Source organism: Temnothorax nylanderi, unplaced genomic scaffold (assembly GCF_030848795.1).
Source record: "Temnothorax nylanderi isolate EJ_2023f unplaced genomic scaffold, tnyl_v1.0 TNYL_tig0099_pilon, whole genome shotgun sequence".
NCBI lineage: Eukaryota > Metazoa > Arthropoda > Insecta > Hymenoptera > Formicidae > Temnothorax > Temnothorax nylanderi.
In genome coordinates this window covers 493,599-520,239 of record NW_027249161.1, presented here as the reverse complement: position 1 = coordinate 520,239, position 26,641 = coordinate 493,599, and the positions used below count along the sequence as shown (strand labels likewise).

The 26,641-nt window shown below is 34.0% G+C and overlaps 2 protein-coding genes across 13 annotated transcripts; both read left to right on the top strand.

Annotated features, from left to right (window-relative positions):
- The first annotated feature begins 376 nt into the window (after nucleotides 1-376).
- LOC139775467 (glutamate receptor ionotropic, kainate 2-like) lies at nucleotides 377-13,202 on the top strand. 2 transcript variants are annotated; one of them, XM_071711486.1, is made up of 16 exons: nucleotides 377-533; nucleotides 3,067-3,164; nucleotides 3,604-3,753; nucleotides 4,326-4,513; nucleotides 5,144-5,301; nucleotides 5,789-5,930; nucleotides 6,408-6,710; nucleotides 6,981-7,403; nucleotides 7,513-7,597; nucleotides 7,728-8,004; nucleotides 8,427-8,625; nucleotides 10,994-11,136; nucleotides 11,647-11,729; nucleotides 12,080-12,195; nucleotides 12,284-12,433; nucleotides 12,825-13,202. In XM_071711486.1, the coding sequence occupies exons 2-16, from the start codon at nucleotides 3,080-3,082 to the stop codon at nucleotides 13,005-13,007; spliced, it is 2,685 nt and encodes an 894-aa protein (XP_071567587.1). In that variant the 5' UTR covers nucleotides 377-533; nucleotides 3,067-3,079; the 3' UTR covers nucleotides 13,008-13,202. The 2 variants fall into 2 exon arrangements, with proteins under 2 accessions (XP_071567587.1, XP_071567586.1); XM_071711485.1 differs by having other exon boundaries at nucleotides 12,062-12,195.
- Nucleotides 13,203-13,552: 350 nt separating this feature from the next.
- LOC139775468 (glutamate receptor ionotropic, kainate 2-like) lies at nucleotides 13,553-25,073 on the top strand. 11 transcript variants are annotated; one of them, XM_071711492.1, is made up of 16 exons: nucleotides 13,553-13,640; nucleotides 14,874-15,018; nucleotides 15,117-15,275; nucleotides 15,579-15,808; nucleotides 17,110-17,267; nucleotides 17,529-17,670; nucleotides 18,219-18,521; nucleotides 18,879-19,097; nucleotides 19,628-19,834; nucleotides 21,192-21,276; nucleotides 21,374-21,650; nucleotides 22,724-22,922; nucleotides 23,070-23,295; nucleotides 23,445-23,560; nucleotides 24,659-24,805; nucleotides 24,883-25,073. In XM_071711492.1, exons 2-16 carry the CDS (start codon nucleotides 14,949-14,951, stop codon nucleotides 25,003-25,005), a joined length of 2,661 nt encoding a protein of 886 aa, XP_071567593.1. In that variant the 5' UTR covers nucleotides 13,553-13,640; nucleotides 14,874-14,948; the 3' UTR covers nucleotides 25,006-25,073. The 11 variants fall into 11 exon arrangements, 10 of the variants coding, with proteins under 10 accessions (XP_071567593.1, XP_071567591.1, XP_071567596.1 ...); XM_071711490.1 differs by having other exon boundaries at nucleotides 13,554-13,640; nucleotides 14,937-15,018; XR_011718833.1 differs by lacking the exon at nucleotides 24,883-25,073 and adding an exon at nucleotides 24,375-24,437 and having other exon boundaries at nucleotides 13,559-13,859; nucleotides 14,937-15,018; nucleotides 24,659-24,800.
- The last annotated feature ends 1,568 nt before the right edge of the window (nucleotides 25,074-26,641 follow it).

The following is a 26,641-nucleotide window of genomic DNA, read 5'->3' as shown; positions in this document are numbered from 1 at the left end:
ATTTTATCAAAAATATATTACGTGAATATCTTTTTACGATTTTCGATTCTTTCGCAGCATCAAATGAATACTGGCTGTGTAGGAGTTCAGTTTTTGGTTCAGTTTACGTTCGCGATGGAGATGCGTGATTTTAAAAAAATATATAGTTGTGTATATATATATTTAAAAAAACACAGAAAAATTTCTTAAAATATAAAAATTTCTTTGAAATTTCTTAGGTCTCTGTGATACCGACGCTGACCAATCCTTGACACGTTTCCCTGAAAGTACCATCGCACATTAGATTCCCACTCTGCCCGTCGACGACGACGACGACGACGCGGACGACAAGCGTTCCTCGTCGCCACGACGGATCGTGAAAATTTTGGGAAGGGAGTTTAGAGCATGCGCTGCCGGGTTGAGCCGCGCGCGAGAAGTGCCATGCCATGCCATGCCGTTCGGATTTAGAGTCGCGTGCCGCGCGAGTTTCGTACGGTAAGGCACACGCGTCTCAAAAGTGCCAAGTGGAACGTATCGCAACGTCACGTCTTTAGGTAAGCCCATGCAAGCCCTCGGGAACGATCCACTCGCGCGGGGAATAACCGTTTTCCCGTTTCGGCTATCAGTTGAATCCCGATACGTGCTTCATTTGGTATAAAACTAAAACTTGTATGTAACTCACGCCGCGCTTCTATCCCCTTGAAAATCTTTTCCGCTCCCCCGCCGCCCGAGAATTTTCAGCCAGTGATTGAGTCTTAAACGACCAAAGTAAAACGAGTTTGGAGAGAGGTCTGGGAAATTGGTCCGGCCAAGTTTGTTTCTTCGAACGCGACGATACGTGCGACTACGCACTTGATAAAGTGACTAGATTTATTCTCGGGGAGAATACCCTTCGTGTCTCCAGATATCACGATAAGTATTGTACATAAAATAAAGTACGGGAAAGAGATAGAGCAAATAAATTCTTGAGGCTGACAGAAGAATTACATGCAACGGCGATTCTCTAAAGAAAAAAAAATATCTTCGATTGTATATCGTCGAAATCTATGTCACACGCGGCGAACGCGACAAGCACCGGTGGCGGCGGCGATGCTCGGCGTCTATAAATATATCGACGTCGTTATGCGTTCTCTTAAGATTTTCGTTAGTTTACAGTGTTGGCGTCGTGTCGACCTCGTGTGCCGGACCGTCACAAAAATCCTTGATCGCAGCAAAATCCTCGATGTTTGTTAATTATTTGTTGCGCTTAATGCGATTGAATAACACCGACACGTTGTGAAGTATCTAATTCGGCCGTGATAAGTAATGATATATAGGCATGAATGCGAAAGCCCCGCTTTGATTGAATGAATGAAAAAGAAAGCGCCAGACTGCGTGCACTTGGCACGATGACAGTAGACTACGTGGAACGCCGAATGCGTACGATGTCGCTAAAAATTCACACGCTCAAGGTAGACGCTGTTCACCTCCGGGATATAACAAGCTTTTGAGAAGAGTATTTATGTATAGATTCAAATAAACTAATCATTTCGAGAAAAACACTTACATGATTATAATAAATATTTATCAGTTACGTATTTACAAATACGTATGTACATTGTTAGATGTTAAAGGATAAAATTTAAACCAATATCTTGAGTTGAATAACATTTTGTTATTTCTAACAATCATGTGTGTCGAAATTTATTATTTTAACACAAAACAGTATTATTTTAACTCCATTGATTTAGTTAAATTAACATTGTTTTAGTTAAACTAGCGACGTACTGAGCAGTGGCGATTTATAGGAATAGTTAAAAATGACTCAAGTTGAGTATAACTGACACTACGAATTTAACAATATAACTTGTACTCAGAACTTTTGTGATTCCTCATCTATATTTTCTTCTCTATAAATACCAGCATTCAATTTATCTCAACAAAAATTTAAAGGAATATCGAATTATAATCAAATAATTAAGGAATTTAAAGACTTATTTGTCAGCCTATAGAAAAACTTTAAAGAATTAAATTTCAAGAATGTAAAGTTGATGTAATATTTTTTAAGCCAATTTCATTATTTTTATAATTTATTTAAACAAAAATTTAATTTAATCGTCTAAAATTATGTAGGAAAATCCCTGTCTATAATGGTCAAGTAAAAAATCTCTAATATAAAATAAAAACATTTAATGATTTTATCTCTCGAAAACTCTACCGCGAAAATTTATAAAAATACTTACATATAAAATAAAAGTGAGAGACATGCCCCATTTCATTAAGGTAATATTATATGCATAGTTTATTTCAGAAACGATTTTTTGACAGCAAAGAGAATTTTAATGTAATTAACTTTTATTCGACGAGTTGAGTAGAATAAAATGCGCAACATTTTATTTGTGTTCATAGACAATTTGGGGCAATGTCGTTATACATACATGTATATTTATAAAAATATCTATTTTACAATGTAGCACTAAATGTAGCACTGCCAAATAAAATAGTCAATTTTGATCAAGAAAATTTTGTCAAGAAAAATTTAAATCTGCCCAAGAATTTTTAGGCAACTGAAAAAGAATGACAATTTTTGCATGCATCGGATATTAAATTATCAAAATTAGTATCGTGCATGGCTAACAAATTGCTTATACAAACACGTTACTATTGATTTACTTCATGGCGCGCAGTCTAATAATCGCTGTAACAACATATTACAGAGAGACAGAAAAAAAGAACTTATATTTTCCCAACGGAAAAATAAACTCGAAAAAGTAACGTGGAGATCCCTCAGAGGGTTCACAGGGATTTATTAAGAGTATTAAGCATCAAGCAAATACCTAAAGCTCAATATTGAAAGATTGATTTTAGACGGGTCTAAATATTTATGCGCGCCGAGAGCGACTTTCAGGCGGCGCGCTGCCTTCTGGTTAGTTTATATAACGTCGGGCCAGTTAAGTACTCGTTCAAGACCTTTCCATTTGGCTATATACGTGGCGCTTGGCGCGTACGTGCCGTTTATATCTGACTTTGTTGGATACACATCTGCACCTGTCAAGATGCTCATCGGTAAGCTGATGCATTTTAATTATATTCATTGTGTGTACGCAGGAATGATCGTAAGATGGTGACCAAGCCTCTACTGATATTATTGCCGATATTCCTGTTCCACGCGTGTGTGCTTGGTTTCCCCAAGAAGGTACCAATAGGTAAGATAAACGTTTATCAATATGATTGACGAATAAAATGTAAATAAAATATGAAAAGGCATTATTTCCATGTTTTTTTTTGTGAATTTTAAAATCTATATTACACTATAATATACCTACAATATCAAAAGAAAATTTACCAATATTTGCAGTAAATTATAGTTTCCAAATGCAATTTTATAATGTTTATTAAATCTATGAATATATTTAAAAATCTTTCAAACATTCTTATTATTCAATTTTCGCACCATGGCGAGTATAATATTACACCGTTGCTAATATCTTTAAATGTTAAAAGAAATGTTGGAAGAGCTGTGTTGAATCAGATTTGCGCACACATATCGTTGATGCGCACTACTTCACGGAAAAGCTCTTTCGTGAGCTATTTCGGTCGTGTCAGTGAGACTCGATTTTAAAAAGAGCCGGCCATGTATTACAGTGGGGTTGTTCGATCAAGATGAAGAAATCCTGGATATGTTCGAAGCGTCGGTGAAAGCGGTGAATAAAGACGGGGTTGAGGACGAGGATGTGTTCTTGACACCGATAATAGAAGAGATTAAAGCGGATGCGTACGAAGCATCATTGAAAGGTAAAGCTACTAGCGACCCTTATAGAAATTTAATACTGTAAGTGACTAATTGGCTACTAATTAATTACTTATTTTGCGTATTAAAAGCATTAAAAACAGTACTTTTAATACTCGAAATAAGTAATTGATCACTATCCAAATAATCACTTACAGTATTGAATTTCTGTAAGGGAAATGCTAGAGTAACGTGTTTGATACCAAATCATATCATTCAATATATCATACATTTTATACTGAATATCTGACTGTGTCTTCTTAGGCTTAATATTAAACATAATCTTATTCTTAAACTAAAATATCTAATAAATAAATATTATAGATGATCACATTTCCGTTTTAATCGGGCATACAATTTTTCACAATTTACATTTTATTAATTATACATATGAAAAGAAAATATGAACACAATTTATCGTTGTAAAAAAACTGTTTTTACATGCATTGCACAAATTTTCCCCAAAAGATATAATTACCGCATTATTTTTCCGGAAGTGTGATCGAAATGACGTAGCCTGGGATTATATTAAACGTATACTTCTAATCGTACAAAATCGATTTTTCGACATGTTTAGTATGCGAACAGCTGAAATTTGGAATAGTGGGTATTTTTGGACCTCAGGACAAAGTGATTGCTGAGCACGTGCAAAGTATATGCAATACAATAGAAGTACCACATATCTCTGTGCGACAGGATCTTGACCTCTCTCAGCCGCGCGGATTAGGTCTAAATGTATATCCGCATATAAGCTCGTTGTCACGAGTAAGTAATTGAAATTTAAAAGATTGATATCGCGTTAAATACGCTGTAACTGATATAAATAATATAAATATAAGTAATATGAATTATACAATTGTGTCTTGCTTTTCAACCGAAATTAATTTTCTCGAAGAAAAAGTTTATCAATTATATATATTTACAAAAATAAAATAAAATTTTTATCTGCATTGGATAAAAAATAAAAGCTAACAAATTATTTATAATTATCGTAGAATATAGTGATATATATACGTTGGTGTATTTAGAAGCCAAAAATTAATTACAAAATTAATCAACAGGATACCAAAAACTCTGTAAGGCTGTAAAACGTGACGGCCACATTGATAAAATTTGAAATAATGTTATTTTCTTGTCAAATCATTGTTTACCATTGTTGAAATAACATGTAGCAAATTATTGATTTTTTCATTTTATTAATAATTTTATTAATAAACTCATCTCTGATCAAACTTCTTTAAGCTGGCAAATACTTTTGAGCGGTAGTGTATCTTTGTAATATTCTATGTCTTCAATTTTCTTTATTTAACTTTTTCTTTATCTTAATTTATGTTTTATTCAATAAAACCCGTTCTCATATTGATATAACGGTCACAACGGTCAAATCTTTTACAGCTTTATAATCAACTCGTCACAGAGTTCAAATGGAAATCCTTTGCAATACTGTACGAAGACACCGACAGTCTGATTCGCTTACGTCCACTGCTGGAGCGATGGGACGCACATGGCACCTCTGCGTTCATGTACCATTTAGGCTACGGACCGAATTATAGGTATACAATGAGAAATATCTAATCTCACAATATAGAGTATAAATATCTTGAAGGTTTTTCAATCCCACGATCATGAGAAAATTGGTCATCTTCTTGCTTGAGAATATTAGTCATGAATAACTGATTTTACATATTTATATATGCAGATATATGTACCAATCGTATTAATGATTCTTACACACATATAAAATATGCTCATCATTCGCTTATTGTTTCAACATTAATTTTCTTAATCGTCAAATATATTATTATAAAATGTGAGCATTTTTAATGGCCATTAGGATGTAATAACACTTTTCAAATATTCAATAAGTGACTTTTAGACATTTCTTCAACAAGACAACTATAGATAGCTTTTAGTATGGAAATTATGTCAACGTCGAAAATGATTAAGTGGGACTAGAAAGATCGGCGAATTAAATAATGGAGAAAATTTTCGAAGAAGAAAGTTAGTTAAATGTACAGCTTAGCATCGAATCTTGTGTAGGCAAGGGATGGAAGAAATCAAAGTATCGAGAATAGAGAACATTGTCATCGACTGTTCGTACGAGATTCTCGACGACGTTCTGAACCAGGCCCAACAAGTCGGCATTTTGTCCGACAAGTACAAAGTGATTGTAACTTCTCTGGTAAGATACATAAGGCCTTTCCACAAGTTAAAAATAAAATTATAGAATAATAACAGTTAAAGTTATTTCGCAACAGATTTCTACTTGAAATATAAAAATTGTACTTTTGAAATTTTTCTGTTCTGCAAAAAATACATGAATGTTGCAATAACAATATTTAACGGAAGTTAATAATAATTTTGGGGAAGCTTAGTTATTATTATAAATGACAATTTTGCATGAGAATTAAAAATTATATTATAAGAACGATCCATGTAAATAATTCTAGAAACTTTTAACAATTAATTCAATGTATTCATTGACACTACAAGTGCATTACATATCTCATCGTCCTAAGCTTCATTAATATTATAATATGAATTTTTTTATGATATGTAAACTATACGAGTATAACTTTGCGCGCATAATACCGTTTACATTCCGAAAGAACTAACGGATTAAATATAATACATGCCGATGAATGCGCATGCATGACAGGACCTGCAAACTCTGGATTTAGAGCCATATCAGTACTCTGGCGTCAATTTCACCGGCGTGCGCTTGATTGACCCTGAAGATCCGACAGTGTTAAAAATTCTGGACAGGCATAAGAAGGAATGGGACCTAGACGACCCCTCGCAACTGCGAGTTGAACCCGCGCTCATGTATGACGCGGTACAGCTGTTTGCGATAGCTTTCAAACAATTGAAAGATGCTACAAAGGGCGACATCAGGGCATTGCCATGCAATGGCACTGTCAGATGGGAACACGGACTGAGTTTAAGCAATTTTCTGCGATCGGTAAGATGTGAAAAATGCTTTAATTTAAATATTTCAGATATTTCTAACATATCGAGTGTTTTAATCCAATCGCGTTATACGTAAATTTGATTGGCATCAATTGCAATTTCAATTTCAAGAATACAAATGAATACAAAACACCGAAATCGCTGTCATACTTAATTCTTGTGATATCAATTACAACAAATTTTTCTTATCTCTGAATTAATTTATTCGTTGTGTCATTCTTTCGTTATAGAAGCAAATCTTATGATGCTGTTTCGCTTTCAGACCGAAACGAAAGGTTTAACAGGCCTTGTCAAGTTTGATAGAGATGGTTTCCGTAGTAACATAGAATTGGATATCGTACGTTTGACTAAAAATGGTCTAATAAAAATTGGCGAATGGAATAGTACAGCAGGGGAGAACGTCGATTGGCTGCAAGAAATCAGTACTCCAAAATCAGACGTTCGATTCATACAAAATAAAACGTTTATAGTTTTGATATCCCTTACACCGCCCTATGGCATGGAAAAAGAGTCGATTGCCAAGTTAAGTGGCAACGAGCGTTACGAAGGTTTCGCGGTAGAAATAATAGACGAACTTAGTAAAATACTTGAATTTAATTATACCTTGCAAGTCGAAAAGGACTACGGAACGTATAATAACAATACTGGAAAATGGTCCGGAATGCTTGGCAAAATTATAGCTGACGTTAGTATTGAATGTGTGTCGAGAAATATAAAATAAAATAAAAACAAAAAGATAGAGCTGCCCCAACATAATTCGGGATTCATAAATTAAAGATATAACGGTCTTCCAGGAAGCGGATCTGGCCATCACGGATCTTACAATCACATCCCTCCGGCAAGACCACGTCGACTTCACAAATCCGATAATGAATTTAGGTAAAGTTAGGTCAATGAAATTAATGTAATAATTTAATATTACTATAAATAAGCTAAATAAATTTGATTTTGTTGTAGCATAAAACTATTCTACACACAATCCAAATATTAAAAAATTACAATTTTACAGGAATAAGCATATTATATAAAAAGCCAAGTCAAGCGGCACCAAATCTATTCTCCTTTTTATTGCCATTTTCGAATGATGTCTGGTACTACTTGATAGGTTCTTACATAATAGTATCGTTATTACTGTTTGCAATCGGTAGATTATGCCCTGCAGAATGGAACAATCCTTACCCTTGCATTGAAGAAGCCGAAGTGCTCGAGAATCAATTTACATGTAAGAATGCATTTTGGTTTGCGATAGGCGCAATTATGCAACAGGGCAGCGAAATTGCACCCATGTGAGTGTGAAATATTTGTCCATATTCTAAAACATTGTTATTATATTTTTTTTATTATATAAACGACAATATATTGAATGAGTTATCAAAAATGAAATATTTAAAAATTAAATAATTCTTTTACAAATAAAATACAAAACAATGTGTATTGCATCACTTAAATAATTCTAAAATACGAACATAAATATAAAACTTTCCTTTCTTTAGATATTATGACTTTCTGATCATTTACTCTCTACTTTAGCCAATTTCATGTTTTAAATTCTTATAATATTAATTATCAATATTTACTTGTCAGTTTTCAAGAATTTTATATGATTTCAATGTACAATTTTATTCATTATAAAAATAAAAATATTATTATAAAATTAAAAATTAATAAACCAGAATTAAATCTCAAAATTTGAATTATTTATTTACAGAAGCATTTCAACACGAATGGTTGCGAGCTGCTGGTGGTTCTTTTGTCTTATCATGGTGTCAAGTTATACAGCCAATCTGGCTGCGTGCCTAACTGTAGAAAGTTCATTGTCGCCTTTTGACAATGTTGAAGGATTAGCCAAAAAAAAAACAATTAAATATGGCGCAAAAGAGCCAGGAGCTACGCTCAACTTCTTCAAAGTAGGTAAATTTTTCGAAATTTGTCGAAATTTTTATAACACTAAAAAATTGCAACAATAATGTAAAGTTATTACATATAAAATGGCCAAGTTGAAACAATTTATACTAAAAAATTTACACTTCTTCTACAGAATTATATTCTTTAATTTATGGATTTTTAAAACATAATGTAACAATCTTAAATAATTAAAAAACTTGAATAATTAAAAAATTTGCACAATAAGATATTGTAATTTTTTAATTAAAGAAAAATATGATGTATTATAAATCAGACATTTTAACAAATTTATATTAACAAAACACACACACACATATATATATATATTATTAAAATTTCATTATTGAGAGAAAATTTCAATAATAATATTTATACCACATACAATATCTTATAAATACGACAGTAATTAATCCTGCACGCGAAACACAAGTAGATATATAATTAATTAATTAATAATAATATAAGAGGTCTGTTCAAAAAGTTCCCGAGCTTTATCTTTATAATTTTTTAGGATTTACTTAAAACTTATTTAGCCCCCTATTTTCTTTGAAATATGTGCCTTCTCGGTTGATACACCACTCCCAACTCCCGTTTCCACTTCTAGAAGCAGTTCTACGCGTTTTTTGGGGGATCACGCGTAAGTCCGTCTGCGAATTTTTCTTGATGTCTTCAGTGTCGAATCTTTTGATCTTTCGAAAGAAATAGGGCTAAATACGTAAAACCCCCAAAAATTATAAAGATAAAGTTCAGGAACTTTTTGAACAGATTTCTTATAGGGGAGACCGGTGGCTACGTGTCCACAGTAGTGCTATCTCAAGTTTTAAAAGACAGATGTCTCTACTATTGTAACAAATAATTGAAAAATGCCCTACGTAAGAGATTTAAATGTTGTTTGTTTTCTTGCGATGCCTCTCGCAGACGCTATATACGTTAAAAGAAAAGCAAAAACAGTTATTCACATTTTTCGACGGTCGAAAAATTTGCTGTGCGACATTAGTTTAACTCTATTAAAGTACAAATTAAAGTAAACAATTCATAATATTATCAATTAATATATAGTTATCAGGTGTGAGAAGCGTCAAATCTTAATTCTGCATAATTTAAAATTCGCAACATGTTAAAGACTGAAAAACGTGGTCGGGGCTATCTGTCCTATTTTTGATGGGGCAATGTGTCCACACTTCAATGGAGGATTGTTCTTTTATAAATAGATAATGGTGCGTAACTACAAAAAAAGATTTTCCTTAAGACGGATAAGGTAAACATATCCAAGAAAACTATACTTAGAGCGATTAAAAGAATAAAAATCGAGCGAGAATCTTGTCGCAAAAACAGCGTTAGATTTTAGAATAAATGTTCGGGCTCTCACTCGCTACTGTAAAAAAATGACCTACGAGCAGCTACTTGATCCTGCGATTCAAAAATCGTCATCAAATTTTTATTTTAAAAATACACGTCAAGTTAAATATATGAGATTGTCTTAAATTATTGAATATTTTCTATTTCAAACGCTACCGAGGATAAAGGAAAGGCCCTAAATACAAAAAAAAGGTTAAAGAATTGAGAGGACAAAAGAAACTCATTACATTGATTTTGCAACGGACTTAAAATCAATTTGATGCCACCATACCTATATAAAGAAAAGTCAGCTCCACGCAGGAATCCTGTCAAAAAATCTGCGCAAAGTGCCTACTACTGCTCTGACTCCAACGACTAGGCAGTTTTTTCGATATTATATATTAATAATAAATAATATTATAAATAAGTATAAAAATTAATATAAATAATGTATTTTTTATATGTGGACGGATAGCCCAGCATATGGGGCTATCTGTCTACGCTTGACCTGCCTTACTTAAAAAATTCGCCTCTTTAAAATGTTAAAAGATTAACGATTCTAATTATGTTTTTTTTTAATAGCAAGGTTGAAAGGTTACACCATTAAAATTTTAACCAAATATCTTTATTAGTTTTTCAGTAAACTTGAAAAAAGCGTAAAGTATAGACACATAGCCCCGGTCTCCCCTATAGAAAAATATAAATTCTATTACATTCGATAACTTTTTATACGATTATTAGCATTATTAGCATTATCTATTCTATATGTAGAATGGATAATGAATAGATAATCTATATATCGAATGTTCTATATATAGAATTGATGTAACTACAATTAACCATTAATAAATAACACAAAGTAATTTTAGAGTAATAATTTTCTGACACAACATTACCCTAATAATACGTAAATAAATATTTCTGAGAGAGAAATTAAACAATAAATGCATACTATTTAGAAATACCTAAGCATGATAAGTGTGTAAGTTGCATTTTAATTCAACTCTTTGAAAGAATTTTGTCTATTCCAAGGATAGCAATTACCCGGTGTATCAAGAAATGTACCAAACCATGATGGCAAATAGAAAGGACGTTCTCGTACCGGATAATAAAGACGGCATAGTGAAGGCCGAACAAGAAGACTATGCTTTTTTGATGGAATCTGCTTCAATCGAGTATTACTTACTATTTATACATATATATCGCACCCCGATAAAAACAGTGAGACAACTAAAAAATATATCATTTTCAGGAGAGAGGAAAAAACAAATTTAATCCAATTTCTTTTAATTGTGAGATAACTAACGCAAATACAATTATAATATTTTGCGTTATAATAAAACTTATACTGTTTTTTGAAGAGGTCTACTGTGATTCACTTATTAATTCACTTATGACACTATTTATTCAGGAAACCGCAACATAACCGGTTTAAAAGAATAACGGCACTTTTGCCTTGTGCAGCGGATTTTACATATAGACTTGTAACACGTAAATAACATTTTAGGCATACTTTTTATGGGCTTAACTCAAAATAAAAATTTATTCAGTTATGATAGTATTCTTCTCGGGGTACGACACACACACACACACACACACACACACACACACACACACACACACACATCTCTCTCTCTTTTCTATTTATTATTTTTATTTATTTCACATATACATATATATTACAGATATGAGATAGAGCGACATTGCGATCTCACGCAAATAGGTGGATTGTTGGACGAGAAAGGGTACGGAATTGCAATAAAAAAAAGTAAGCTTTATCAAAATAATATCTGCATATATGTAGTAATAAAGCATGGTCAAATATTTTATATTTTATGCATAGTTTCAATACACAAAAATCGGTATTAATAATATATATTATTAAATTAACTATAAGATCATCAACTTGAGTTTATTACCACCTCAGATTTATTCAAGATTAAAGATGCACTTTTATTCATTATTTAACTTTTTTAAATATTATGATTCTAAAATATTATGCTGTAATGTAAAATAACCCTCATTAGTAAAAAATTTACTCCAATCTTACAATAATTGAGAAATCTATATAGTTATGTCACATACTTTACTCTTATATAGGAGATAAATGTGTTACAGACTCGAAATATCTACACAGTATTAACACAGCTGTCTTAAAACTATCAGAAGGTGGTACCATTCAGGAAATCAAGAAAAAATGGTGGACTCAAAAAAGAGGCGGGGGTAAATGTCAGGTGAGTGATTTAATACTGATTTTGTTATTATAAAATATATGTTATATATCGTATCTATCTAATCTACTTATCACTAATCGCTGTTTAGGAAAATAGTGGATCCAGTACAGCGCAGGCACTTGATCTCGATAATGTGGGTGGAGTATTTTTAGTACTAACCGTAGGAATCGCCTTATCCTGCGTGTACACTATATTCGAATTACTTTGGGATGTTGCCCAAACATCTATTCGAGAAAATGTAAGCGGACTATTTTTACTTACAATGCAATTGTATTGCTTTTCATCAAAACACACCGAATTTTCCGAATACCAGTACAACACAGAGCATGGAATAATCAAAATTAATTTAAATAATTATATATAAAATATTGATGTAACTGTATCATCACTTAAAAGATGATGTGATTAATATATAACACATCATGATGATAATCTTAAACAATTTCGTTAATTTAATCATTTTGAACTCAGCATATTTCAAATAAATTATAAATAACGATGAATTATGAATAATTAGCGATTCAGAAGAGCTTCGTGAAACATTTAAGAATATTTCTACAATCGTTTATTTTTTCCACAACGTATTTATATTTATTTATCAAGTACATGATATATTATTTACTTTATAGGTGCCCTTTAAGCAGGAATTAATAAACGAACTGAAATTTATCGCAAAATGCAGTGGCTCTAAACCGGCACGAAGAAAAAGTGGATTGTCCAGCAAAAGTGAAAATGGTAGTACAAGGGAATGTACGCCTCCGTACGGTTTTATACCAACTGTAATAAGAACGTCACCAACTAACGACAAATAACGACGGAACAAATCTCGAACAATAAGAAGACTATTGTTCTCACAGATTTACTACTTTAATTTGTCATTCATAATGGCTCCAAATGTCGAATTGAATCATTAAATTAACATGAACTACATCGAAAATAGTTTGAGAGCACTTGTGTACTAAATAAAAGAATTATAAGAGATATATATAATACAGTTTTTCGACAAATTTATTTTAAATTATTTCATTCCCTCTACACATTAATTGTTAATAAAAGTAATAGAAAAATCGGGAGAAATAATAGCGACATAAAAAAATCATTATTAAAGCATTAACATTATGCAAAGAATACATAAATTGGACGTGGATGATTTTCGGCAGTTTATCCGAAATATTTTAACTGTCGATTACATAAAATTCTCGGCTATTCATGGCAATTATAGAAGATGATTGCCACCTACCTAACAATTAGATAAGTCACGATGATCATGCGCAAAACAACAGCACAGCATACCGAGAGAGCACGATCCTATTACCTACTTTTCAAGCTCTTGCAAGTGCAGGCAACTAGTAACCATGGAATAGTATAGCCACTAGCTCCGACAGCGCCGGGTGGGTCGCGGTATACACAAGTTCGATAATACGGAGAATTTTCCTCGTGCTCAAGTATTTCTTTATTCAGTGTTTATGTTTCTCAATAAGTACAACTAATCTCGCGCGAGTGATCTCATGCCGTTAATCAACTCCGAAATTAAACGAATGTAACATGAGTGCTTTTTACATAGTCGTGAACGGGAAACGCTTGTAATAAATCACGTGAAATGGACTGTCGCGTGAATATCTGAAGCCGATAACCACGTAACATTGCTCTAGAATCCAAAAATGGTTTGTTTCCTCGTGTTAAAGGAAAAATTTAATGCACTTTTCTAATGCCGTCTGAATTTTACTTTGGCAACGAGCCGCGCGAATGATAAACAGATTCATGTCACGTCGAACTACGCACAGCGCTTTGTTATAATGAGATCAAGGTTTAAAAATGTGCCGAATACATCATGCGCACATTATGTACATTTATAAATGGCACGTTCTATATAGCATAACAGAATAATAAATTCATTGAACAAGAATAAATGAATGAATTTGAGCAAAAGGGAAAATGTTCACAAAATAAATTTTGTAAAGGCAAATTTACGTTTGCAAAATGGTACTATATACCAATTAAAATATGATTAACTTCCGTCTCATAGAGTAGTTAATTACATAGTTAATTACATACGTGAAAAATTTTATTTAACAAGATTGCAGATTTCAGATATTTGTAGAAAAAAGTGATATTAATAGATCTGTGCAAATTATTTTCTAAAAAATTACAAATAGCTTAATATCTTGCTAAACTGCTAGATTGAAATTAAGATGTATTTCAATTATATAATGTGTGTGTGTGTGTGTGTATCTAGTAAACATTCAAAGATTAATATGCCTTTTGAACAATTTATAATATCTCTGGAACGTTTTATTTCGGTTATTTGAATAAAATGCATATATTATATTAACATATTCAAAATTTCTATATTCAAAATTATTGAAAAAAAAAAAAAACAAATCTATACGTACCACTGACATCTCTCGGAGACTGTCAGTGTATCGACAACTATTTTCAGCAGATAGATTGAGAGAAGCTGTAGAGTAGTTGGCAGAGTACGTTGGCACAGCGAGAAATGTCTAAATATACCACACTGACTGTGTGTATGTATCATATTAGCACGCTTGCGAATGTTTAGATCATCTAGGATGGCAAGGCAAGAGCACTAATGCAGTGGCAATAACAAACAAAAGCAAATTGAATTTCAATCTATCTTAAAAAGACACTCCCACAATTAAATATGTTTACTTTTGAAGCTCCGTAATGCGTGCTCTGTGCCATTTACTAGTTGCGCTGCTATTAGAACGATCCTCTTTTAGAATGACCGAGAAATGCTACTCCTGTACGTCACTGTTGCATTTATGCCCCATATTCTGGGACTTCCGAGGAGAATATCAATCGGTAAGCTCGCCGTGTTTCTCACAAGCAATAACACATGCGGGTAAAAGCAGAATAACGATAACTAATCCAGCGTATCGTTGAAATTGTTATGATCGCAGGAGGTTTATTCGACAGCGACGAGATGATTGAAAAAGCGTTTGAAATATCAATCAAAGCAGTAAATAAGAAAATGTCTACCCCCGAGCGTGCGAGAAATGTATCGTTAACACCCATAACGAAACAAATCAACAAGAATGCATTCCAAGTAGCAAACATAGGTATACAATTTTCTTTTGCGCTTAAATCAATGCAGAACTTTATATTTCCTATCTTTCAAACGTTTCTTATATACATGGCACATGTACAATCTATTGGCATTTTTATTATCACGCGCGCGCAACATGCATACATCCGGAAAATCTTACGATGCATATAAATTTTTTTTCCATATACTACTTATGTATTAAAAAAAGTGTTACAAAACCAAAAGTCAATTTCGCAAATTTTACACAGTGATAGATAATGCTTCAATTTATTCGCGATTAAGTGCTCGATTGTTAATATAAAAAATGCATGCAAAGCATTTTTGCGAGATCACATTATGCATTTTTGGGAACTGCATCATGCAGCGTGCGAGCTGATAGACAACGGGGTAATCGGAATATTTGGTCCCCAAGACAAATCGACAGCGAGCTACGTTCAAAGTATGTGCGATACCCTGGACATACCTCATATCGCTGCCAGATGGGATTCCGAACTAAAACGTGGCAATGCAATAAATTTGCATCCGCACCCCGACTCGCTCTCCATGGTATTTATTCTTATTTATAAATTTATTCGGCAACTTATAAACAAAAACTGCTTTCAATCTACCAAACAACCTGGTAATTATGCATATTAACTCCGACCTCACGGATGTCAATGACTTTAACATATATTGTTAAGGACACGATGTTAGTAACGTTCAGAAAGCTTCAGCCGTCGCTCATTGTTTATTAAAAAGTTATTAATAATACAAAACAGTTTAATGAATAGGATGTAATTTTCTGACGCCGTACACATTTAAGAAAAATCTTAGCAGATATTTGCGCAATGTATTCAATATCTAAAAATTAAATATAAATCTGCAACTTATACTTATTCATTATACGGGCACCCATGTGGAACTGTACAATTATAGATGCTTATTTCAATGTAAAACAGTGTCTTTTATTATTTGCATATTTACGAGGTCTTATGACTATAACATTGGGAAAAAACCGCGTGGGGCTCCGCTCCTTACACCCCTATCCCGAAAAACCTGACCTAACTCATAATCTATTTATAAATTAAAATTAAGATTAGACTTGGGTTAGGTCAGTTTTTTTCGGGGTGGGAATTCAGGGGAAGGAGTTCCGCCTAAACATTCAGTTAAATATACAAAGATCTGTCGCAATAATGTAAGTTAGGTGTGGACTAGGTTTTTTGGAATGAGGGTATAGAAAGAAAGAGAGCCGGAATCTCTTCCCCGCTCATATATGTACCATTTCCACATACATGCTGGTTTATTGTCTCATTATTATTGTCTTATTTATCGTCTTTCAGTACTCAGAAATAAGTATTATATTTTTCAAATTTCTTTTGTTAATAACTTTTTAATTGAACTTTTTAATAAACAACGAGCAACGGCTATATAAAACCTTTTGAAAGTTACAGAGTCATATATGTCCTTGATAATACACGTCAAGATCATTGAAATCCGTAAGATCGGAGCTAACATGAATAATTATCATCTTTTTACCATTAATTATTATTAATTATCATCTTTTTACCAAAATACGAAATTAATCTAGTATTTAAACCAAATAGAAAAGGTTGCATATTTATAAAAAAATGTTCAAACATTGTCTCAATGTTTAGATAAATATAATTTCAAATTTACTGCGTCATTTTATTTTAATTATTCACGTGTTGTGCTCATTGTTTGCTAATTGAATTTATTAACCAAACGTAATTTAGGCAAAATTGAGAGCAAAGAAAATTAAAATTATCTATATTTAATGAATATATTATTGAATACTCGATAATTATTGAATACATTTATTCAAGATATCAATTTCCAAAATTGCATAGGTCTTTCAAAACTTAATAGAAGAATACAAGTGGAAAGAATATGCAATAATTTACGACAACACGGATGGCCTGATACGTATAAACCGCCTGCTCAAATTGCAAAACCTGAATACTACTTTCGCGATGGTGTTTCATTTAGGTAGTGGACCAAATTTTAGGTATGCGTGCTCGAACCATATAAATAGGTCGTCCCTCGTATAAACCTGCTTGTATGCGCGAGCGACGTTTGTCAAACAAAATTACTATGCACCTGTGCCATTATTTAGCCCCCGTCGTAAACGCCAGGAAATATCGTGATGATTTACGACACGACTGTCTGGATATGAAGCAAACGTCATTCCCGCAGCCGCACATGTCGCCATAGATTTTTTCTGAAGATGCGTTCTATTCAAAAGTTAACGAGACGGTTTATTTGCCAGGCAAGCCATGGAGGAAGTCAAGATGTCTGGATATAGAAATCTCATAATTGACTGTTCGTACAATATTCTTGCGTCTGTTCTCGAACAAGCACAACAAGTCGGAATAATGTCAGAAAGATATAGAGTGATTATTACTTCTCTGGTAAGATATCGAATTCTTTCATAATCTCTAACACTTCGCTTAATTAATCTAATCTAATTGTTGCAGAAGATATAACTGTAAAAAATCAAATATCTTAAAAATATTATAGCTACAAATTCACGAAGAAAAATCTTATGTATTCGAAATAATGAATACGTTTAATTATACCTACAGTTTAATTAACAGTTAAGACTTTTTAATCGACCCAACTGGCTATAATAATCGTCATGATGAATACGACCATCGATTTTGGTCAAATTAATCGTCAAAACGTTATTTAAATAGGATGTGCTTAAGCTTATATTAGAAGCATCACAATTATATCAATTTAAAAGGATCAAAATCCATGGTCAAAACGTCTTGACGATTAATTTGACCAAAACCAATGTATTTGTCATGACGATTATTATAGCCAGTTGGGTCGATTAAAAAGTCTTAACTATTAATTAGGTAAATTATAATTGCTGGCGAAGTAAATGTTACTTGCTACGTTTAATTATCTGATTCGTGAATGTGTTTGTCACATATAATACGCTTTTGATCATTAGGACTTGCAGACCCTAGACTTAGAACCGTACCAGTACTCCGGAGTGAATTTAACGGGCGTACGTTTAATCGATCCAGAAAGCTCAATTGTCCGACGTACCCTCCGGTCTCGGAATTTTAACTGGAACTTGCCAGACGGTTCCCACTTAAGGGTGGAAGCGGCACTTGCTTATGATGCGGTACAACTTTTCGCGAGCGGTTACGCGCGATTACGCAAGGGCATCAAGGGAAATCTCAAAAATTTGTCTTGCAGCAGCACGGAAGTTTGGGAGCATGGTTTCAGTTTAAGTAATTATATGCGGAACGTATGTGCAATTATGGTTTACAACAATTTAGATACATACACGACAAAACTAATATTTTTCATAACTTCCAAAAGATACATACGTATATGTTTAGAATTAATTTAGAAATCTAAAAAATTATAACGTCTAGATTATTAGATAAATACGATTTCACCCCAATTGTAAATAATTCTTTCCTTGTAATATAATCTTTGTTCACTGAATAAATGTGCTTATTTTTTTATAATAATGCAAAGAAATAAACTTTATAGACGGCAAATAAAGTGCTGGTGAAACCGTGCATACTTCTCAGATGATATCAAGAAAGTAAATTACATAATGTGTATGTATCCGTATAAACTTTTCATTTACCTACAGGAGCGAATACACGGACTGACCGGTTTAATAAGATTTGACACGGCTGGATTCCGAACCGAATTCCAACTAGACATCGTAAATCTAGGAAATGAAGGATTGTATAAAGTCGGAAGATGGGAAACGAATTTCGGTATTCAATGGAAGCCGGGATACAGAATCCCCGGAGTAGACGATGACAAAAGCTTACGTGATAAGCATTTTCTTGTCCTGATATCGCTAGTAAGTTCCTACCATCAACGTAGACATTACATAAAAAAATTAAATTAATAATTAATTAAAAATTGTCAACGAAAAACGAATACCTTTAAGGAATCACTTTAAAAATGGACACAACTTTTTCTACTGGTAATATAAAACAAAATTATTAAAGATGTAAAAAGTTTATTGATAAAATACTTCACTCTTGTAATACTACTACTAAAATCTTGTAAAATATTTTATTATTGCTGATGTTAAAAATACTTTAATTTAAAATAACAATTAATATCAATATCAGTAACATGTTTAGCAAATTATATACATATTTCAGAAATAATGACAAGTAATCGAATGAAAGAATGTTATTTAACAATAAATTTTAACAATTTGATTTTATATATTTTTTTAAGAAAATAACAATTATTTAAAAATGATTACTTCATCATTTATGCTCCTAATCCATGTACCTCTTAATCTGCATATTAAACTGATATAAAGATATAAGATAAAAAAAAGCTGTTCTCGAGAGATTAAAATGGAATATTTTCCAGACAGATCCGTACGGAATGCTTAAACAATCATCCCATGTAGTAACTGGAAATGATCGATATGAAGGCTTCGCGATAGATTTAATTCAAGAAATGAGCAAAATGCTGGGATTTAATTATACCTTTGAAGTTCAGGCCGATAACGATTACGGATCATTAAATAATATAACCAAGAAGTGGAGTGGAATGCTGGGAAAAATAATCGATGGTGTAAGTCAATGAAATATTTTTTCGCGTTTTGATTTTGTCTCATATAAATGGAATATTGACTCGATCGACTTCGTTCGCGAGTAGTGCTGCTACCTTTCACCGTATATATACAATACGAGAGCAACGCGTTGTAGCTTCTTATATCGATAAAGCAGTTGCCTCTTCACAGATACGTCGCGTCGGTAGAATCTAATAATTTCCAAGTATTTTATTTCTTAGGGCCGGTTGTTCCGACCTATTGGTGAACTAACTAATAGTTAAATCATATGTCTATCTTTGTTTAATTTAAAGGAAAAACAAAAGACACATATATGATTTAACTATTAGTTAGTTTACCAACAGGTTGGAACAACCGGCCCTTAAAGTCGGTTTCATCACTAATACAAAATTAAATATATCTTAAGGAAGTATTCTGGTTTGAAAGGTCGTATAATAAAAAATATATTTTTCAGGAATTTTTTGTAGGAAACGAAAGAATAGAATAAGCGAAAGAAGCGAATAACGTTCAACTTTGCATGTTATTCTTTTAGCTTTATTTTAAGAATATCTTTTTATTTTATAAATAACAAAAACGCTCTTCTTTTTTGTTATATTCTGATCACTTAGACTTAGGAGCTCGCAAAGAAACGCATATGGACGGTGTAAATAATTCTAGCTGTTCTAGGTAGGTATCTAAAACGCAAAAACCGAAAATTTTTTTATTTAGAAGAAGTGTGGCTATGGTCTAAACTAGAACTAAACCAATATTTTCACTCTCGAGAAAATGGCGGTCTTTTTATTAAAAATATTATAGGTTTTCCTTAAAATTTTGTTAGTATTTATTTTATAAAAGAAAAAATTAATAAACATATAATGTTGATTCTAGTTCAGACGATAGCCATACTTCTCTTGAATAAAAAAATTTTTGGTTTTTGAGTATCAGATACCTAGAACAACTAGAATCATTTACGTACAGTATTTACACCGTCCATATACATTTTTTTTGCAAGCTTCTAGTGGCCAGGATATAACATAAAAAAGAGCATTTTTGTTATTTAGAAAATAAAAATATATCCTTAAAATAAGGTTAAAAAACATGCAAAATTTAACGTTATTCGCTTTCTTCCCTACAAAAAATACTCTTTTTACGACCTTTCAAAACTGAATACTCCCTTAAATTAACATTTTCAAAAGATGTTCTCACCTTTTTCTTCATTTTACAATTTAACAGAGAGATACAAAAACGTACATAACATAATCAATAGAAAAAACGGACAGATTAACATTTTGTTACACATCCAATATTTTCCATAGAGATTTATGTAACACTAAAATTAACGCTTATGTAACGCTAAATTTTTCCCATTTGATCTTGAAGAAAGCGGATTTAGCGATCACGGATCTGACGATCACGGCGACGAGAGAAGAAGCTGTGGATTTTACGAGCCCGTTTATGAACTTAGGTAAAACATGGTACATAATATAGTATTACAATCGACAAGTATGGAGCATAAAACTGAGATTCCAGAATTTATATGCTTGGATGAAATAATGTTTCAGGCATAAGCGTTCTCTACAGAATGCCAACAAAGGCTCCTCCAGGCTTACTATCCTTTCTGGGACCGTTTTCGAAAGACGTTTGGGCGTACCTGATCGGAGCGTACCTCACCGTGACAACATTGTTATTCGTGATTGGAAAACTCTGTCCCGTAGAATGGAAGAATCCGTACCCGTGCATCAAGGAGCCGGAGGTGTTGGAAACACCCTTCACTCTGACGGAGACTCCGTTTCTGGTGAGCGGAGCCATCTTGAAGTCTCCTACCGGATTCGCACCCGCGTGAGTCGATGCCCACTTTAGCTTGTCAATGTCTGCGGAGTGTGGTGCTTTGAGGATGTTTTTCTTGCATGAAACCAAACAAGTTGTTGAGCGCACAATGGAACTTCATGTCGCTGCAGGTTTTTGCGCCGCGTCGCGCAGAGTCGACTGCGGTGCGCGCGATTAATAAGTGTGATTCACTTCGTATATACAGGGTGTCTGATAACAAGTATGACACGCGTAAAGAATAAGTAAAGAGCGGGTTAAACTGAATAGAAAAGTCCTGTACCGTTTTGCGATTATGATAATAAATAATAAATTATTAATTCGGAAACGGGTACCTGTTTTTTTTTCTTTTTTTTACATAATTGGTCATCTGGGGTGATTTTACACCCCAATTAAAAGTCATTGTTATTAATTACATATTGCATATTTTTTTATTGTTCTATAATTTTTTAGTATTTGAAAACAATATGTAAATGGATTTACTCAACATTTTTGGAAAAAATAAAGAGAAACCAAAAAATATTTTAAAAAACAAAAGAAGCACAAAATTATTGTAACGTGAGCTTTATTTTTTCGATACCGGGGTATAAAAATCAATCCAGGCGCCTGTTCCTGATGGGTTAATTAATAAAGGCAAATCAGCATGCGTTCGCGCGATTTGGCGAGAAGAGACGGTCCGGCGTTTACGTTGCTACGCGTGCGGTGAGACATTGAAAGAAGCACTGTCTAAAAAGCAAGTTGATTTAACCCCCACTCTACCTGCCCTCTGCGAGTACACTTATTCAGACACCCTATATACACACCGGCTTCAATTCTAATTTATCTGAGCAGACCAAACTTCTATAGGCAAGTCAAGGGGTTTGTAGATCTCTATGATTGGCCGAAGCATAGTAGACTTTAAACAGCACGTTTGAAAAACAATCTAAATCTGCGATTAACGTCGCCCTGATGATGATCCGCTATGGATTAAGTCATGTTTTTCCCATAATTAAAACATTCTTGCACACAAAATATTTGATATTAATTGTTTAAAGGCGTTATCTTAAAAACAAGAAGAGAGATCGAGAAACTTGTGGTATGCATTTCAGAGGGATTTCAACGAGAGCTTTGGCTGTTGCATGGTGGTTCTTCGCTCTGATCATTTTGAACACGTATATCGCCAATTTGGCAGCCGCGTTATCCACGAAATCCGTCGTGTGGTCCTTTCAAGTGGCGGAGGAACTGGCTTACCAACAGAAAATCAAGTACGGCGCAAAAATAAACGGCTCAACGTACTTCTTCTTTCAGGTGAGTGACATGATCAGCAAGAGGAAGAAGTAGGAATAGTCAACAAGTATTGATTAAGATAGCACATGTATTGGCTGACGATGATATTCCGCGTTATTATTTATGGAAATGCCCAGTGAGCTCGGAGCGGTCGATCTCGTTTTGCAGGATTCCACGTATGAACCGTATGTGATTATGTATAATTACATGAAGGATCATGCTAACGAAGTACTTATGAAGAGTAACGAGGACGGCGTGCGGAAGGTGCAGAACGAAAATTACGCGTACTTCATGGAATCCTCGTCAATTGAATATATCATACAAAGAAAGTGTAATGTTACGCAGATCGGTGGACTTTTAGATTCCAAAAGCTACGGGATAGCGATGAAGAAAGGTCGGTTCACAACTGAAATTCACACAATAGCGACAATTGGGACGAGTTATTATATTACTGCTAATTGCTCCCGATTGGTGCCCGTTACGCAAATTCGACAAAACGGTTAAAATAATTTGACTGTTTTAATGAAATAATTCTGATGACAGATGCGTCTTACCGTATGGATCTGAGTGGCGCCATACTAAAACTGCACGAAACCGGTGTAATCAACGAGCTGCAAACCAAGTGGTGGAAACAGAAACGAGGCGGTGATACGTGTGACGTATGATATTTATGTTCTCATGTTGTACCGTGACAAAAATTACGTAGATTACGTCGAACGCTGCGTAATCTTCAAAACATATCTTATCATATCATATCATACATAATGATTAAAACTTTACCAACCGCACGAGTTACACCCTGACTAACAATAAGCGCTACATATCGCACAATTTTTGTGACGCACGTCATTCCAAAGGGTTTTCTTTCGCTTTCTCTTATGATTTCTTTTAATACTGTTTCTTCAAATTAATTAAGAGTCACAAAGGAATGGCATGACGCAAGACAGATAGTCCTACCCATAATCGTTGATAGATTATGAAATGATAGATCTATCCGAACGGTTGGTAAAGTGTTAATATATTTATAACACTTTTTAGATAAAAACCGTCCATTTATAAAGGATTCATATACAAGTAAAAAAATTTTTCTAATATCTGCATAAATATCTGACACAATTTAAAAATCCAACTAGACTGTAAGAAATCTTACCAGATTAGATCTATAGTGATCTAAACAGTATTATACGTTATTCAAGTCTAACTCTAAGCAGATTATAATTGAATTGACTACAAATCTTTCGCTTTCTATAGGTTATTTATATAAACTTTAATTTTGTCTCCAAAAATGATTACATAAACCTTTTATTAATTTTCCAAATTTTTTATGTTCAACCACTTATATATTTTTATCAGTTTTTAACTTTCTATCCCTTCTTCTGTCTCATTTCCTCTTTTTTTTTGCTTGATTACGCGAACAGATAAAACGCACAGACGAAGTATTTCACGTCTGTCTTTATTTAACTGCATTTATAGTTGGCCTGACTTAAACTTCGCCGATTTAGTTCGTACGTGTAAAGATGACGTAGCAACTCAGAAGTAAGTACCTGCGCGCGTTTGGAAAGCAAAGTTAAAGCCGAAGCGTGTACGCTCACTTCCATATTTAGGAAGCTATCTACTTTGGATGAATTTTACACTATTACACGAGGCAACTCCGAGGGAAAAATTTACATTTAGTATCCGCAAACTTTAATCTAACGCCACTTAAACTATGATCGGTTTGCATAAAAGACTGCCATTACTGAAATTTTGGTTTTCAGGAAAAGACTAAAGTCCAAGTACAGCCGTTGAATTTGGAGGACGTCGGTGGAGTATTTTTAATTATGATAAGCGGCGTTGCGTTGTCCTGGATTTTTGCGGGATGCGTATTTCTCTGGAACATTCGAAACATTGCGATCAAACACGACGTAACTACATGTTTAATAATTACCATTTCTATATTTGCTTTACGAAATTATTTTAAAAGGAATCGCGTGTTTTGCAGGTATCCTTTAAAAAGGAGCTCATAAAAGAGTTAAAATTCTTAATCAAATGCAGCAGAAGGAAGATCGTCAAAAGAAGGAAGAAGTCCGTCGAAACGATAACAAACAACAGCACTGATTCCTAATAAATACACGTCATTTCCGTAACAAACTGTACACAAATTTAACCCAATAAAATAGAAATTGCAAAGTTGTCTCCGTTACAGTATTATTTATGGGACACACGATACTGTGCCGGCTTTAACGAAACTGAGATTCGAAGAGATTCGAAAATATCATCACGCAATTTCTGCGAATGCATTTTAATGATGATTACCGGCAGCGCTAGGGCAGGCTGAAATAACGCGGGGAAATAAGTACCTCGCAAATAAATGCTTCGCTTGAAACCGTAATCGGGCCGACGATTGCGGCAAATCGTCGTATTACGTATACGTAAGGAAATCTTCGTATACGCGATCAAACGTCCCTGAAAATTATACAGCGCTTTCAAATCGCGCGTGAATGCGACGAGAGGAAACGTATTACCGTCCCGAATGATATAAAATTTTACGTTACACTTTAACGCCCGGTCAACACGCGATTATTTATACGCGCATCCTCCCGACGTATGTCGTAAAATGTTACGTTATACGTGCGCCAATTTACGCGCGAGCGATTCGTCGCACAGAATCCGCATTTCCCTGCAGCCAATGAATGACGTAACGATCGCGGACCTCCGCCTCCTCGTGTTATCGACGAGCAAGAAACGTTCCCCTCGACGTTAAATACGGCAATCGACTATCGCGGACGTACACGATGCATAATGGAAGATCTCCGTGAAAATTCCTCCTAATGCAACTCAAGTGGGTGAGCGAGCAAATAATGGGGTTGTCTAACAGATTACTAGACGCGATGCACAGTTCTTCTCCCGGCGGCATTATATACTCCCCCTTAAAGAAATTCACCGCGGCAACTCGGAACATGGATCCTTTATTCTCCGATGCTCGTAAAACAATCCCTAACGCAGTTCCTATAAATTTTGCATTGTGCTATTATATCGTTTGAAAATACCGACAGCGATAGTAACAAAATTAATAGCAACTGTATCGTATAACTAGCAATAGCTAAGAAACGGGAATCAGAAATCAAATATTGATTAATCTTATATTAAAGAAACATAATCGAACGCTGTACTAGATCCGTCAGTATTCCAGAATCTGAGACCGCAATCCTAGAAAATATTAACAAATAAATTGCTATTAATACACACAAATGTTATCGCGCTAACAGTCATAATAAGACGATAAACGTCTAGTTATTAGACACTCAACTGAATTCTTGGTATCGGATAGGATTATTATTAAGGATCGTAGCTTATCTCAACCATTTTGTCGTAAGCACACTCGCGTGTGCACGTCCATGGGTATAGTCATCCGTGCGTGATCGGAGCAACAAAGAAGATCCGGCGGGGAGATACGCGCAGCGGCGCGTAACCGCTGGTAGGTATCCTCACGAACAGAGATCTGCTCTCTCCGGTCGCTAAACGATCGAGAAGTCGCGCAGCCTCTCTCTCTCTCTCTCTTTCTCTCCCCGTCGGGAATTCGTCTCCGATTTACGAGTCGTGGTTCGACCGATGACACCAGACCCTTAAAGAATCTTCCGATTGCTATATCGGACAGAGACAGAGCGTCCGATGGAGAGACGCAACGGCACGGCACGGCGAGATCTCGCAGCGAGAGGAGTCGTACCGCCGTCTCCGTCGGCCCGGCCGCCTTATTCAAA

Excerpts from the sequence above, each read along its gene's own strand:
- LOC139775467 (XM_071711485.1), top strand. The coding sequence starts at position 3,080 with ATGGTGACCAAGCCTCTACTGATATTATTGCCGATATTCCTGTTCCAC. Across the intron at positions 5,931-6,407 it reads AAGTGATTGTAACTTCTCTG|GACCTGCAAACTCTGGATTT; the intron begins GTAAGATACATA and ends CATGCATGACAG. Across the intron at positions 12,196-12,283 it reads GAGGCGGGGGTAAATGTCAG|GAAAATAGTGGATCCAGTAC; the intron begins GTGAGTGATTTA and ends ATCGCTGTTTAG.
- LOC139775468 (XM_071711487.1), top strand. Across the intron at positions 21,277-21,373 it reads GAGCCCGTTTATGAACTTAG|GCATAAGCGTTCTCTACAGA; the intron begins GTAAAACATGGT and ends ATAATGTTTCAG. Across the intron at positions 24,806-24,882 it reads ACATTGCGATCAAACACGAC|GTATCCTTTAAAAAGGAGCT; the intron begins GTAACTACATGT and ends CGTGTTTTGCAG.